We start from the raw sequence: 17486 nt of genomic DNA, 5'->3' as shown, positions 1-17486 counted from the left end.
GGTTGTTCCATTCACCCTAAAATTTCAGGGCAGATAGATCTTGACCAGATAAACAATTTAACCCCTTGTCAGATTTGCTCTAAATGCTTTGGTTTTTGAGTAATAACCAAAAACTGCATTTAACCTACATGTTCTATTTTTAGCCGTGGCGGCCATCTTGGTTGGTTGGCTGGGTCATTTTTAAATAGATACATCAATGATGATTGCGGCCAAGTTTGGATTAATTTGGCCCAGTAGTTTCAGAGGAGAAGATTTTTGTAAAAGATCATGGAGATTTACGAAAAATGGTTAAAAATTGACTATAAAGGGCAATAACTCCTAAAGGGGTCAACTGACCATTTTGGTCATGTTGACTTATTTGTAAATCTTACTTTGCTTAACATTACTGCTGTTTATAGTTTATCTCCATCTATTATTATATTCAAGATAATATCCAAAAACAGTAAAATTTCCTTAAAATTACCAATTTAGGGGCAGCAACCCAACAATGGAATGTCTGATTCATCTGATAAACAATTTTACTCCATGTCAGATTTGCTCTAAATGTTTTGGTTTTTGAGTTATAATCCAAAAACTGCATTTTACCCCTATGTTCTATTTTTATTCATGGCGGCCATCTTGGTTGGTTGGCCGGGTCAAAAAACACAAATTTTAAACTAAATACATCAATGATTGTGGCCAAGTTTGGTTTAATTTGGCCCAGTAGTTTCAGAGAAGAAGATTTTTGTAAAAGTTAACGACACAGGACGTCAGACGACAGACGACGGACGTGGGACGCCGGACGCCAAGTGATGAGAAAAGCTCATTGGCCTTTTAGGCCAGGTGAGCTAAAAAGGCAACAATATTTTTTGGTGGCTTTCTTATAAAAAAACAAGAATGTGTCCATAGTACACGGATGCCCCACTCGCACTATCATTTTACATGTTCACTGGACCGTGAAATTGGGGTCAATACTTTAATTTGGCATTAAAATTAGAAAGATCATATCATAGTTACCATCCCCACTGCAAATGTACTTGGGATTCACTGGAATCCCAGTGGAAAAACAAAATCCAGTGGAATCCCACTGGAATGTTTCAGAGTGTCAGTGGAATCCCAATGGAAAGTTTATCCCAATGGGATCTCAGTGGTATTTCCACTGTATTATTCCTATATTTTCCAGTGGAAATTTGTACTTTGTCATTCTAAATTATCCCACTGAAATTTGAACATGTGTATTTAATAGATATATAATTTCAGTGGGATGTTGGACTTGTAGAATTTTCATTATAAAATTTTTAGCTGATAACTTAATGAGGATGGACATGAAAGATATACATTCCAGCAGTTATTAAGTTAAGTTATATTCAAGGCAATTTATAAATTGTTTGAAAACCCTCAATATTTAAGAATATGTTAAATTTGTATAGTGATAGCATTGTTAGGTAATTTGTAACTTTATTTTATGTGTTGCTATTTATATACATTTAAACATATATAAAGTGACTAGAATATATATACTTATTTCACTATAACAGTATATATTTAAGACAATAATTTATTTTTGAATTTTCCAAACAAAGAATTGCAGGTTAAAATTAATTTATTTTCAAGAACAATTAATTATTAGTGTATCTCTATATTAAGTAAAGTATTAATCATTATAATACACACATATTATTTCCAAGCAGTCTCTTTCTTATCAATTACTGATAGAAATGTTATGTGCCCATCTGTTTTAAGTTTGCCTCTATGAAATGGACAGGAAATGATATGTACATACTCAAGAGTTGGGGCCCAATGAAGGAGACCACATGTCTTTGTACATTTCTCTTAAATTTCTACAGTTCAAAATATTAAAAATAATAGATAAAAGTTGGTAAATATTATTTATTTATTATTATATATATCAAATATTTAAGATTTAGGTAATTAATAGTATGATTAGGAAAATATTTCAAGGAATCAAACAACTCCCTTAAGTACCCCAACACTGGTCAGATTCAAAATTTGAACTTGCAGACATTACAAGAAAAGATGTCTTGTTCATCTTGACCAAAATATGAATTTTACCATGGATGTAGAGTTGTGGACTAAAAAGAGCCAAAGTATTCTATAAACATTAACCAGATGTTCCGCAGGGTTTTATACGACCGCAGAGGTTGAACCCTGAACGGTTTGGGCAAGTATGGACACAACATTCAAGCTGGATTCAGCTCTAAATTTGGATTGTGATAAAATAGTTGACACAGCATAGGTTTCTGACACAGAATGAATGTGTTCTAATGAACTTAAAATTTTTGTTTTCTCTTAGAGCAATTCACTATGCTGTTGAATATTAATCCTCTCAAATAATGTTTGAAGAAATTTTCTTTTTATTTATGAAATTTCAAATGAGAAAAATTGAACCCAATTTTTTAATCACATCCCCCTTTCCCTTATTCCGAAACTAATCTCAATTAAAATATTCTAATGGAGTTTGCAACAATAACTACTTATTTAAATACATCATAAAATATTTAGATGTAAAAAAAAATGCTTGTTATCACTGAATGGTAAAGATTATTTAAATTTATCAGTTGGTAGTAAAAAGTGAATATACATTGTATATTGTATATAACAAAGATTTAAGTTGATTCTGGACAAAGAAAGATAACTCCAATTAAAAAAAATTCTTGCAATAAGATATTTCTTGCTTACTATTCTGGACAAAGAAAGATAACTCTAATTAAAAAAAACATTTGCTATTTCACAATATTGTGAAATTAGATATTTCTTGCCATTGCACAATACTGTGCAATTGAAAAGACTTGCTATTGCACAATACTTAATATAATAATTTTAGATCCTGATTTGGACCAACTTGAAAACAAGGCCCATAATCAAAAATCTAAGTACATGTTTAGATTCAGCATATCAAAGAGGCCCAAGAATTTAATTTTTGTTGAAATCAAACTTAGTTTAATTATGGACCCTTTGGACCTTAATGTAGGCCAATTTGAAAACGGGACCAAAAATGAAGAATCTACATACACAGTTAGATTTGGCATATCAAAGAACCCCATTTATTCAATTTTTGATGAAATCAAATAAAGTTTAATTTTTGACCCAGATTTGGACCAACTTGAAAACTGGGCCAATAATCAAGAATCTAAGTACATTTTTAGATTCAACATATCAAAGAACCCAACCGATTCATTTTTTGTCAAAATCAAACTAAGTTTAATTTTGGACCCTTTGGACCTTAATGTAGACCAAATTGAAAACATGACCAAAAGTTAAGAATCTACATACACAGTTAGAATCGGCATATCAAAGAACCCCAATTATTCAATTTTGATGAAATCAAACAAAGTTTAATTTTGGACCCTTTGGGCCCCTTTTTCCTAAACTGTTGGGACCAAAACTCCCAAAATCAATACCAACCTTCCTTTTATGGTCATAAACCTTGTGTTTCAATTTCATAGATTTCTATTTACTTATACTAACGTTATGGTGCGAAAACCAAGAAAAATGCTTATTTGGGTCCCTTTTTGGCCCCTAATTCCTAAACTGTTGGGACCTTAACTCCCAAAATCAATGACAATCTCCCTTTGGTGGTCATAAACATTGTGTTTAAATTTCATTGATTTCTATTTACTTAAACTAAAGTTATTGTGCGAAAACCAAGAATAATGCTTATTTGGGCCCTTTTTTGGCCCCTAATTCCTAAACTGTTGAAACCAAAACTCCCAAAATCAATCCCAACCTTTCTTTTGTTGTCATAAACCTTGTGTCAAAATTTCATAGATTTCTATAAATTTAATCTAAAGTTATAGTGCGAAAACCAAGAAAATGCTTATTTGGGCCCTTGTTGGCCCCTAATTCCTAAACTGTTGGGACCAAAACTCCCAAAATCAATACCAACCTTCCTTTTATGGTCATATACCTTGTGTTAAAATTTCATAGATTTCTATTCACTTTTACTAAAGTTAGAGTGCGAAAACTAAAAGTATTTGGACGCCGACGACGACGACAACGACGACGACGACGCAGTCGACGACGCCAACGTGATAGCAATATACGACGAAATTTTTTTCAAAATTTGCGGTCGTATAAAAAGTGCAGATGTTTTATTCTGATGACATGACAATTGGATTTGTGAAGATTGATTTTTTTCATATATTTTGGATTAGATTATCTGGTAAGTACAAATTATGAATAAGTATTTCAACCTTTTTTGAAAATTATGAAACTGTCATTTCCTTCAAATAAATTGTGACATATATAAGTACCATGTAGGATCAAGAAAATAACTATAAGACCATGCATGTTTTGCATATACATAATTTCTATGGGATTGTCACAGTATGTCACAAGACTTATATCTTTAAGACAATCTCTTTTAATAAATATTATTCAATAGCAAGTACTTTTTGCAAAATTGGAGATCTGTAGTATGACTGTAATAATTAAATATATATCATGTATATAGAGACTCTATTCCAAAAAAAGCAAAATGTATTATCTTTTAAAACTTAAGTACATATGTACTCAATTATCATGATTATGGATCAAATTGAAGATTTTAAAAATGGCAAGACATACATGTAAATATGGACCTATCATGATGTTAGAGTAAAATAAAAGACCTATACTAATCAAAGTAAAGAATAACCTATACACTTCATGCACAGAATATGTAATAATTATTTAGTTTAATTGTAATGAGACAGTTCTTTTTACATTTCAGAACTGGTGAAACAAAGGAAAATTGTTTTCTGATATAGGACTGAAGAATGGACACATTCAATAAGACTTTGAGTGAGTAGTTTTATTAAAAGAAATCCTTATGAATGCTTTTTAAGTATTTTTTGCACATATTGGACTTTCAAAACACTTTAAAAAAAATCAAAAGTTGTAAAACCATTTGTATTTTTTTTAGATATAAACATGATACATTGTATATACCTTTGAAATTAGCAAATTGAAAACGGGGGTCAAAGCCCACAGGTCTTATATTTTATTGAGAAAATCCCCAAAATGGGTCAATAGTAAATTCATTATAATTATCTGCCCTTGATTTTAGAAGGATTTTTTTCTTAACATATAATTATGCTTACATCTTATTTTTCATAGTTTAATCTTATAATTTCAAGTTTTAAATGTTTCTGTTGTATTATTGAATAATATGGTAAAAATAGTAAATTCAGGTCAATATGTCAAAATGAAGGAAAACCCCACCTTCTTAGGCAGCTCACAATTTACCTTTATAGCATAGACCAATTTGTCAAATTCCTTTTAGTTAAACCAATAAGGCATCATAATTTTAATTTATTTCCTCATTTTTTTCAGATTATGTTACTGCTTAGTGCATAAAACACAACAGATCTATGCAGGATGTTCAGCTTAATGATGATGTTACAGAGCAAATCAGTTATGCATGAAAGAAATTCAGGAACTTGTGATAATACTTTGAAGAACACTGAAAAGACCTTAAAATATGACTAAAAATTTCACAGGGTTGCATGAAAATCCCACTGAAATTTAATTATATCCCACTGTAATTTATTGAAATCTCATTGGGATTCCCTTGAAATCTCAGTGGAAATTGCCAAGATATACGATCAGAATTCACTGAGATCCCAGTGGAAATCACAAGGAAATCCCACTGGAATTTATTAAAATCCCAGTGGAAAATGCCCAGAAATTCCACAGGAATTTTATTGAATCCCAGTGTGAATTCAAAAATATCACTGGGATTCCACTGGAATTCCCATTGGAATCTTCGAAAAATCCCGACAAAATTGTCAAGTGGAATTCACTGGTTGTCCAGTGGAATTCCCATGTGAGATTTGTATGGGATTCCAGTGGAATTCCACTTACCATTTTCAGTAGGGATGTGTACCAAGTTTCAAGTTGATTGGACTTCAACTTCATCAAAAACTACCTTGACCAAAAACTCTAACCTGAGCTTCACACTATATTTTTCTTGGTTCAGTGGACCATGAAATTGTGGTCAATACTTTAATTTGACATTAAAATTAGAAAGATCATATCATAGTTAACATGTGTACTAAGTTTCAAATTGATTGGACTTCAACTTCATCAAAAACTACCTAGAGCAAAAACTTTAACCTGAAGCGGGACGAACGAATGGACGAACAGACCAACGAACGAACGGACGAACGGACGAACGGAGGCACAGACCAGAAAACATAATGCCCGTCTACTATCGTAGGTGGGGCATAAAAACATATGCATGTCATTCAAATTGCTATTAAAGGCATTTTGTTTCAGCAACATATCCACTGAAGTGCTTTCAACAGTGATGATGAAATTGAACTCTAGTACACAAACAAAGAAATTGTATCACTTCAAAAAAATTCTTATAAACTGTTTAGAGAATTAATGAAAACTTAAAACAATTGACTTATTTTTATCCTTTTTTTCTAAATAATCCTGGAATAAAAGGTCAAATAACTCCACCTACCAAGGCCTTAGAAATTTTCTCAGATTGCAGATTTTGCATTTTATTTTTCAAAATTTTCTGACAGGAAAAGTTCAGGAGTAATAAAATTTATTCATTGAATGTCAACTTTAATTTATCTGAAAAAAAAAAAAAATAATTTCAAAACTCAAATGAACATTTGAGTGCTATTGAGGTGCTCAATTGGCAGGAAATTGCATCTTATTTTCAAAACAATTCTTGGGGGGCATGCCCCAAAACCCCCCTAGCTGGTCTCGGGCTGCGTTGCAGCCCTCACCAGTGATAGAGGTGGACTACCAGGACTACAGATTTTTTTTTCTTAGTAGTCCTGTGGACTACATCACCTCTAATGTTAGAGTCAAACCCTGTTTATATTCAAATTCAAAAATTACCCCCGTTTTTTGTGTTTGTGCAATACACACTGATGTTGGATATTTTATAACCTCGACAAAAACGTTTGAATAAGTTTTCTTTTAATTTCTAAAATTTAATATGAGTAAAATCACCCTCCTTTTCCAAATTTTTCACCTCTCCCTGTCTCTTATTTCAAATACCTACTCTTATTTTAGAGGCTATTTTTTCTTATAGTTGCCAATAATCAATTTTTTATTGATAAACATGCAAATAGTATAGAAAAACAAGAGTGCACACGCTTAAATGTCTTGCCTTCTTTACTAATCATTGATATTATGTTGATAGTCTTATTTGTGAATCTTACTTTTCTGAACATTATTGCTGTTTACATTTTATCTCTATCTATTATAATATTCAAGATAATCACCCAAAACAGCAAAATTTCCCTAAAATTACTAAATCAGGGGCAGCAACCCAACAATGGGTTGTCCAATTCATCTAAAAATTTCAGGGCAGATAGATCTTGACCTGATAAACAATTTTACACCTGTCAGATTTGCTGTAAATACTTTGGTTTTTGAGTTATAAGCCAAAAACTGCATTTTACCCCTATATTCTATTTTTAGCCATGGCGGCCGTCTTGGGTGGTTGGCCGGGTCACAGTACACATTTTTTAAACAAGAAACCCCAATGATGATTGTGGTTGAAAAATGGTTAAAAATTTAACATAAAGGGCAATTACTCCTAAAAGGGTCAACTGACCATTTTGGTCATGTTGACTTATTTGTAAATCTTACTTTGCTGAACATTATTGCTGTTTACAGTTTATCTCTATCTATTATGATATTCAAGATAATAACCAAAAACAGCAAAATTTCCTTAAAATTACTAAATCAGGGGCAGCAACCCAACAATGGGTTGTCTGATTCATTTGAAAATTTCAGGGCATATAGATCTTGACCTGATAAACAATTTTACACCTGTCAGATTTGCTGTAAATGCTTTGGTTTTTGAGTTATAAGCCAAAAACTGCATTTTACCCCCATGTTCTATTTTTAGCCATGGCGGCCATCTTGGATGGTTGGCCAGGTCACCGGACACATTTTTAAAACTAGATACCCAAATGATGATTGTGGCCAAGTTTGATTTAATTTGGCCCAGTAGTTTCAGAGAAGATTTTTGTAAAAAACTTTTTACTTTGATAGGATAGAGAGCACACGAGCTACATTCAGTTGTAAGTGGAGGGTAAAAAAAATGGGGGGGGGGAAGGGGGTCTTGGGAGATTTTTTTTTATTTTAACGGAACAGAATGGTTAAAAATGTTTTTTTACAATATAAATCAATTGCTTTTAACAAGCAATTGTAGGCGGTCTTTCCCCCTTTGAAATTGATTGAATTGGGAGGGGGGTTTGTGTGTTTGTTTGTTCGTTTGTTTGTTTCTGTATGGGTTCTATATTATTGTTACCAGAGAAGTTTCATGTTTAGTTTGGAAAGTTTTTATTTTATTTAAGGTACAGCGCACGAGCCAGATTGAGGAGACATCACATGACTTGGGTTTATAATAACGAAAACTTAGTCTTTTTAGGTCGGGATGTTGAACAGACAACATGTATAGAGACTGAATGTACACAATGTAATTTCTTTTGTCAATGTAGGAAATTGACATTTTGATCACAGTTCACGGGCAGTGCATATTGACCCGGTGTAACTTTAAAATACATTATTATTTTCTGATAATGTACAATTTTCAGCACCTGTTTGTAACACAGATTAGTATTTCATTCTTGGAGCGGACATTTTATTGTAGGTTTTTACTAAGATTTACAGACCTAGCAAGCGATTTTTAAGGCATTGCCATTTCTTTTCTCCAGGAAAAGTCTTTAGAGATATCTACACCAAGCTTTTTGATGAATCTTAAGTACATGTATGCCCTGCTGGCTGCAAATTTTTAGGTCGATTGGACTTGTAGTTTCAGAGTACATGTGGACTTTTTTTCAGAAGAGATATTTGAAACAAGCAAAAAATCGGTATGACAACTTGGACCCCGTATTAAACACACATAACGGAAGCATACATACAATGTTTGATTGATTGATTGATTGATTGATTGATTGATTGATTGATTGATTGATTGATTGATTGATTGATTGATTGATTGATTGATTGATTGATTGATTGATTGATTGATTGATTGATTGATTGATTGATTGATTGATTGATTGATTGATTGATTGATTGATTGATTGATTGATTGATTGATTGATTGATTGATTGATTGATTGATTGATTGATTGATTGATTGATTGATTGATTGATTGATTGATTGATTGATTGATTGATTGATTGATTGATTGATTGATTGATTGATTGATTGATTGATTGGTTGGTTGGTTGGTTGGTTGATTAAACACGTTGGATAGCGAAAAAAAGATCTTGATTACACATGAGACAAAAAATTGCATGTACTGGTTGGTTGGTTGATTGATTGTTTGTTTGATTGATTGATTGATTAAACAGAAAAAGAAACAAAAAAGATCTTGATTAAACACACGAGACAGAAACATGCATGCATTGATTGATTGATTGGTTGGTTGGTTGGAATTCAAACACACATAAAACTCCTTAAATAGTGCCAAAAATCACATAAAATGCCTCTTAGAACATGACCTTGACCTTTGACCTTGTGACCTTTGTCAAGGTCATTGCTCTACAATGTCATTGCAAAAGACCCTATGGGCCAAGGACCTTTTGTTTAAGAATTTTGCCTAATAATGGCTTTTTATAAACCATCAATGGGGGTTATGTCCCTTACATAATGGTAAAACCAATACAGTCATAATGAAACAAAGATGCCCCTTGAAGTACTTAGCATTTTTCACTGCTTAAATTTTCTGTATCTATAACCTTTCAAGAGTTATAGGGAAATAAAAGACATATGAAAATCTAAAATATGACCTTGACCTTTGGCCTTGACCTAATTTTCTAAGCTAGGACCCAGGGGACTCAAATAAAAACATTCCAGGGTTATACGGTTATCGGTTTATGAGTTAATACAAACATACCAACAAATTTATTCCGTAAAGGTAGATAACTCCTATAAAATTTCATCAAATCGCTTCGATCCAAATAGCCAAACTTTCCTGAGGATGTAACGAACAATTTGTATAAGAATTTTGTCGACATCATTTTTTGTTACGAAGGAGATGCACTCTGATGATAAACAGTGAATAGGGAGATAACTCTTACACAGAAAATTTTTCGTCTTAGCAGGATGAAATTTAAAAGCGTATAAACTGTACGATACTATACAAAAAATATCTAAGCGACATAATGCGAAACAAAAATTTCAAAATTTGGCAGAAGGAAAATTGAAGGTCTTTCCACTAGTAAAGATCCATTTTGATAATAAAACATAGCTATAGGCTCTCAAGAGCCTGTAACACTCACCTGATTCTACCTGCGTTTTTGAAATCATATAAAAAAAAAGATAAAATTTGGCTACAAATTAACAACACTTGGCCAGAACCTCATAAGGAAAGGAACATTTTATGCTATGTTTGGTTTCATTCAATTCAGTGGTTCTCTAAAAGAAGAAATTTGTATGTATTTCCCGTAGGGTCCTATGTTAAACTAAGTCCTCTCTATGGCGACCATCTAGGACGTTGGATTGGCGACAAAGTAACAACACTTGGTCGGCATCTCATTAGGAACATTCATGCTATGTTTGGTTTAATTCCATTCAGTGGTTCTCTAAAAGAAAACATTTGTATGTATTTCCCTTATGGCCCTATATAAACTAAGTCCCCTGCTGGCGGCCATCTTGGATGATGGATCTGCTGCAAAAGTACAACACTTGGTCAGCACCCCATAAGGAACATTCATGCTATGTTTGGTTTCATTCCATTCAGTGGTTCTCTAGAAGAAGTCATTTATATGCATTTCCCATAGGGTCCTATGTTAAACTAAGTCCCCCTACTGGCGGCTATCTTGGATGATGGATCGGCTACAAAGTAACAACACTTGGTCAGCACCTCATAAGGAACATTCATGCCATGTTTGTTTCATTCCATTCAGTGGTTCTCTAAAAGAAGTCATTTGTATGCATTTCCCATAGGGTCCTATGTTAAACTAAGTCCCCCGCTGGCGGCCATCTTGGATGATGGATTGGCTACAAAGTAACAACACTTGGTCAGCATCTCATAAGGAACATTCATGCCATGTTTGGTTTTATTCCATTCAGTGGTTCTCTAGGAGAAGTCATTTGTATGCATTTCCCATAGGGTCCTATGTTAAACTAAGTCCCCTGCTGGCGGCCATCTTGGATGATGGATTGGTTACAACGTAACAACACTTGGTCAGCACCTCATAAGGAACATTCATGCCATGTTGGTTTCATTTCATTCAGTGGTTCTCTAGGAGAAGTCACTTGTATGCATTTCCCATAGGGTTCTATGTTAAACTAAGTCCCCAGCTGGCAGCCATCCTGGATGATGGATTGGCTACAAAGTAACAACATTTGGTTGGCACCTCATAAGGAACATTCATGCCATGTTTGGTTTCATTCCATTTAATGGTTCTCTAGAAGAAGTCATTTGAATGCATTTCCCATAGCGTCCTATGTTTAACTAAGTCCCTCGCTGGCGGCCATCTTGGATGATGGATCGGCTACAAAGTAATAACACTTGGTCAGCACCCCATAAGGAACATTCATGCTATGTTGGGTTTTATTCCATTCAGTGGTTCTCTAGAAGAAGTCATTTATATGCATTTCCCATAGGGTCCTATGTTAAACTAAGTCCCCCGCTGGCGGCCATCTTGGATGATGGATCGGCTACAAAGTAACAACACTTGGTCAGCACCTCATAAGGAACATTCATGCCATGTTTGGTTTCATTCCATTTAGTGGTTCTCTAAAAGAAGTCATTTATATGCATTTCCCATAGGGTCCAATGTTAAACTAAGTCCCCCGCTGGCGGCCATCTTGGATGATGGATCGGCTACAAAGTAACAACACTTGGTCAGCATCTCATAAGGAACATTCATGCCATGTTTGGTTTTATTCCATTCAGTGGTTCTCTAGGAGAAGTCATTTGTATGCATTTCCCATAGGGTCCTATGTTAAACTAAGTCCCCCGCTGGTGGCCATCTTGGACGATGGATCGGCTACAAAGTAACAACACTTTTTTTTTTTTTCTTCTAATGTGAATATATATTATTTAAATATTAACATTATAATAAAAAGTGGAAAAGAAACAATCACACACACATACACACACTCTCGCACTTGCATTAACATAACATAAATCAACTTGTGTATTGCAAAGAAAAATGTTATCTTTGTAAAGATCTGCTCTTTATGAACTGTAAGTTTCATTTTTTATTTTATATGATTTGAATCAAAAGTAATGGTGACTAATCAGTTAAAATGTAATCTAATGGGGCCCAGAATTTTTGAAAATAAGGTGTGGTACCATTTTTCTTTGCTATATAATGTTCATTTTCCTGATATTTTCTTATTTTTGCTAATAACCCTATAATACTTGGTTTCTTTTCATACAATTTACATTTGTATATATAGTTCTTTGCAATAATAATAATCAAATTCAACAGTAAACTCTCATTTTGAAGACCAAGAAAAATGTGCTTCTTAGATAATGTAAAATTCACAAAATATCTTTTCAGTTTTTGTGAAAAAGTTTGCCATATAAAATGTGTTATTGGACATTCATAGAATAAATGCTCCATGGTTTCATCAGAAACCTTACAAAAAGTACAAAGCTTTGAATCTTTAAGTTTAACTTTATATAAGAAAGTGTTAGTTGCAATTATTCTATGTAAAAATTTATATTGAAAAGTTCTTAAATAAGTGTCGTTACATGATTTTCTCAAAATAACATAATATTCTGACCAATTTGCAATTTCAATACCTAGTGATTCCTCCCATTGTAAGAACTTTTCTGTTGGCAGTTGCACATTTCTGTCAACAAGATCTTTGTATACAAACTTTGCCCTTTTGTTACACAATAATCTTTCCAAAAAAATATCAATACAGTTAAAAGTTTCCAAATTTACATGAGCAATCTTTTCTTTAATATATTCTCTCATATACTTTGGAATGTTAGCAATGAGACCATAATACTTTAAAAAATTATTTGTTTGAAGTCTTGGTCCTATCTGATCAAAATTACAAAAGTCCTTAGTCTCTAAGTTAATAAGGTCAAACAAAGACTGCACTCCCCTTCTATGCCACTGAATAAAATACGGAAAATCTACTAAAGGTGCAAAATTTAAAATATCTAATGACAAAATATCTTGAACAGAAATATTGGTAGCAGGCCTTGCTACCTCAAAGCTAAAAAATACATCCTTCCAAAAAGGATTGCTAAGACTATCAGAGATTTCTCTGAGTTTCTCCTTTTGAAAATGCAATACCCTTTCTCCACCATACTGTTCAAGGTTTTTTAATAATAATGATTGCCAACTACCATATAAATTGGATGAAAACCTCTTTATCCAGCCAATTTTAAGGTATATATTAAAATAATGTATATTCATCATATTTAAACCTCCTTGTGGAATATCTCCGATTAAAGTACTTCGTCTAATTCGATCAGGTTTTCCATTCCATATGAATTGAAAGAATAAAGTATTCAACTCATTTAATTTTGATTCTGGCAAGTTGGGTAGTGCAGTCAACAGGTGAATTAATTTTGGAAGTGCCAAAGTCTTGATAACAGTACTCTTTCCCATTAGGGTTAATTTTCTATGTTGCCAACTCTTAAGAATGCCTGACACTTCCTTTATCTTTTTGGAGAAATTAATTTCTGGCATACTATCAAGATCTAAAGAGAATTCAATTCCCAAAAGTTTAAAGTTTGAATAGCACCACTGAAGTTTTAAATCAGGACAGAGAATCAGATCTGAATACTTTTTATTCCCAACCCACACAGCTTTAGTTTTAGAAGAATTAATTTTTAACCCAGATACTTTTTGGAATGAGTCGAAACAATTTAAAGTCTCCCTCAAAGATGTTTCAGTTCCATCCAAAACAAGGAAAGTGTCATCAGCATATTGACTCAAAAGGGATTCATCTTCATGAACAAAAGTTCCCTTATTTTGGGGTTTGACCTTATTTTCATAGAAAGTAACTCAACACCTATAATAAAAAGATAAGGGGAGAGGGGGTCACCTTGTCTACAGCTTCTCTCCAAATTAAAGAAGCTTGAAAGATGGCCATTATTTATAACACAACTTGATGCTTTCAAATAAAATACTTCAAACCATCTGCATATAGATGGCCCAAAATTGAAACTCTTCAATGTTTTTTTCAAAAAAGACCATTCAATAGAGTCAAAAGCCTTTTTGAAATCTACTAGTAGTAAAAGACCAGTTTTGTTATGCTTTTCCAAATAGTGCATCAAATCATACAATAGACGTGTATTCTCACCCATAAATCTATCTTTAATAAAGCCTTTCTGTCAGTCACTGATAATAGATGTTAAAACAGGTTTTATTCTATTAGCAATAACGGCAGAAGCAATCTTGGTGTCAGAATTCATAAGGCTAATTGGGCGCCAATTAGCTAGATAACGTCTATCTTTATCTCCTTTTGGAATACACGTAATGACACTTTGATACTGAAATTTAGAAAATTCCCCATTTTCATAGCCAAAATATAATGATCTAAAAAGAAAAGGTCCAATATCTTGCCAAAAGACTTTGTAACATTCTACAGTATACCCATCTGAGCCTGGACTCTTTCCATTTGACATAGATTTTAGAGATTCTGCACATTCTTTAAAAGAAATATTACCCTCACACAAATCCTTCTCTTCTTCTGTGAGTTTAACATTGTGCTTGAAAAAGGAATCATCATCACATTCCAGATTTTTACTTGAGTATAATGTTTTATAAAAATTCATTTCTTCTTGTAAAACTCTAGATTGATCTGATATATGTTTTCCATTTTCATCTATGAGCTCAGTTATCTTTTTTTAATAAAATTTTTCTTTTCCAATTTACAAAAAAACTCTGAACACTTTTCCCCATTCTCTTGCCAGTTAGCGTGGGATCTTAAAAAAACACCTTCAATTTTTCTTTCTCTTATATTTTCTAATTCTAACTTTTTCCGGTTTAAAGCTGCATGAATTTGACCATCAGGAGATATGTTCATATGATTTTCCAAACTTTGAATGTCATTTTCCAGTAAAAGTGTTGCAGCTTTTTCCTCTCTAGCTTTTTGAATACTGTATAACCAATAGACAAAGATCTAATTTTCATTTTTATCAACTCAAAAAATACTTGATCATTGCATGAGAGTTTAACATTTAACAGATCATCTATGTTGCCTGATTCATAATATTCTAAAATACTCTCATTTATACATGTTTTAACTTTTTTGATATAGTCTAAATCTCGCAACAGTTGGGAGTTAAATTTCCAATATCCCTTTCCCCACTTTGCTAAACTGGCAGAAAAGGTGAAAGTTATAGCAGAATGATCTGTCTTATACCCAGGAATAATGTTAGTATTTTTCATGAGTGAAAACAGATCCTCTGTGACTAGAAAAAAATCAAGCCAACTTTGTTTTATGGGTGAGCATTGACGCCATGTATATTTTCTATCGTTTGGATAACAGGTCCGCCAAGGATCTAATAACTCAAGACTTTCTACTATTTCTTCAATCTTTTTTCGTGAGTTTGGGTTTCTATTATGAATAATATTGTAAGTGTCTATGTTTGTATCTTGTACAACATTCCAGTCCCCACATAATAAAAAGCTAGTATTTGAAAATGATGCCATTTTCTTATATATGTAATTAAAAAATGAAGGTTCATCAGTATTAAATACATACAAACAAACAAAAGTAATGCGTTGACTTGACAAGGATAAATCTAAGATAATATAACGACCATCTATATCAATAATAGAATTATGCACTTCAAAATCAAGACCTAATTTGAACATAATACTGACACCTGCACTTTTGTTACTATGATGACTGAAAAAAACATGTATTTCCCCATTCCTCTTCCCATTTTTTTTCAATATCTTTATTACTATGGGTTTCTTGAAAGCAAATTACTGAAGCATTTTTGCCCTTCGCCCAATCAAAAACATCTGTTCTCTTTTTTGAATTAGAAAAAAGACCCCTTACATTCATAGACAACACTGTTACAATATTATCCATTATCATACAAAACAAAACAATATTTCAAACTTGAGCAGATAAATTCTAACTTAAAAACCAATACACAATCATAGTTTATACAATCATACACACATTCAACAATAAGATGACACTTTGGCATAGATACCTGCAAAGTCATGTTTGTACAACAAAATTTCATTTACAGTATGGCATTTAATTATTTACAATATAAAGATAGTTGTTTTCTAAAGACAATGTATTAATTAGTATATATATTTAGTTGAGAGATTCATGATAAGTAAAAATAATAAAAGATTTTCGTTATCTCCCTTTGATTTGTAATTATTTTTTTTGAGTTATCTCCCTTTAATAAATATACAATTAAGCAGGGTTCACAAAAACAAAAATAAATAGAATTATATATATAAAAAAAAGTACTTTGAATCAAATATGAATTCAAATTATTTAAATCAAATTCAGAGAGATGCATTATAAGTAAATAAATTGATAATATGCACAGCCCAGATTGTTTTAATCTTATTACATGTACAGTCGATTCCACTTAATTGCATACCGCTTAATAGCATAATTCGGTTAATTGCATACTTTTCTCCTGCACGAAACCATTTCCCATTCACCTAATGTTAAATTGTCCGGTTATATGCATAGCCTTACAAGTGGCATTTCGGTTTATTGCATAGAAAATAATCGCCAGCTAGATATGCTCTGTTAAAACTGACGTGATTTTTGACCGGAAACGGCAATTTGGTAAGTATATTTTACTTGAATGCATCATAATTTTCATTATTATTTCACATTTACTTGTGTGTTATTCAAATAAAGTTTTAAAACAGTATCTTTCGTGTTTATATGATTATAAAAAAGTCCTCGATGTGTACACCAGGTAAAGTTTCCCATATTCTATTTTAAGCCTCGAGGTCATAAAAATGTCAATCAGCTGATTGTTGTAAAAACACAACCATTCTATGATCTTCTATCTCAAAAGGTGTTAATTATTGATTGGATTTCAAACATTGTTCATAGATTCCATTTTGGGTGAATTTTTAAAACATTAACGCCTGCTAATTATCGATCATTATCCAATGTGTAATCTCGTAATTCAGCTTGGGTGATCTACATTTATGTTAAATATTACAGGGCTTTTATATATGGTTGAAGAATTTTATACATTAATCTTTTCTTTTTAATATTTTTTAAAAGAAAATTAACTTCTGATTATTATATATTTCTCACTTTCAACACTCGTGTCCAGCAAATAACCCGTGCATGGCCCCATCACCTGTGAACTGCTTTGCATAAACGAAACTAGCGGTGTTAAAGTAACAGTGTCACATCACTGTGTAATCGGTAAATACTGAATATCAAAGGCAGTTCATTGCACAATTATTGTTTACAATGATTATAAACTGTGTAGTATTGTTAAACAGTTTATTTTAAACAAGGTGTAACAATGTAATTTGTACATCTGGGTCATAGAAACAAATCTATTTTTAGAACAATTTTATTTTCGTAT

At 32.4% G+C, this 17486-nt stretch overlaps 1 protein-coding gene across 1 annotated transcript in view; it reads right to left on the bottom strand.

The window, feature by feature from the left end:
- LOC139525214 (uncharacterized) overlaps positions 1 to 15603 on the bottom strand; it is a 198820-nt gene extending 183217 nt beyond the window's left edge. Inside the window, exons 1-3 of the mRNA XM_071320404.1 lie at positions 15103 to 15603; positions 14542 to 14789; positions 12729 to 13876 (exon numbers count right to left, since the gene is read on the bottom strand). Coding sequence (XP_071176505.1) covers positions 12729 to 13876; positions 14542 to 14789; positions 15103 to 15603 — 1897 coding nt within the window. The remainder of the gene's footprint in view (positions 1 to 12728; positions 13877 to 14541; positions 14790 to 15102) is intronic.
- Positions 15604 to 17486: the final 1883 nt, after the last annotated feature.

The sequence above is a fragment of the Mytilus edulis genome, chromosome 5 (genome assembly GCF_963676685.1).
Source record: "Mytilus edulis chromosome 5, xbMytEdul2.2, whole genome shotgun sequence".
NCBI lineage: Eukaryota > Metazoa > Mollusca > Bivalvia > Mytilida > Mytilidae > Mytilus > Mytilus edulis.
This window is presented reverse-complemented; position numbering and strand designations above follow the sequence as displayed.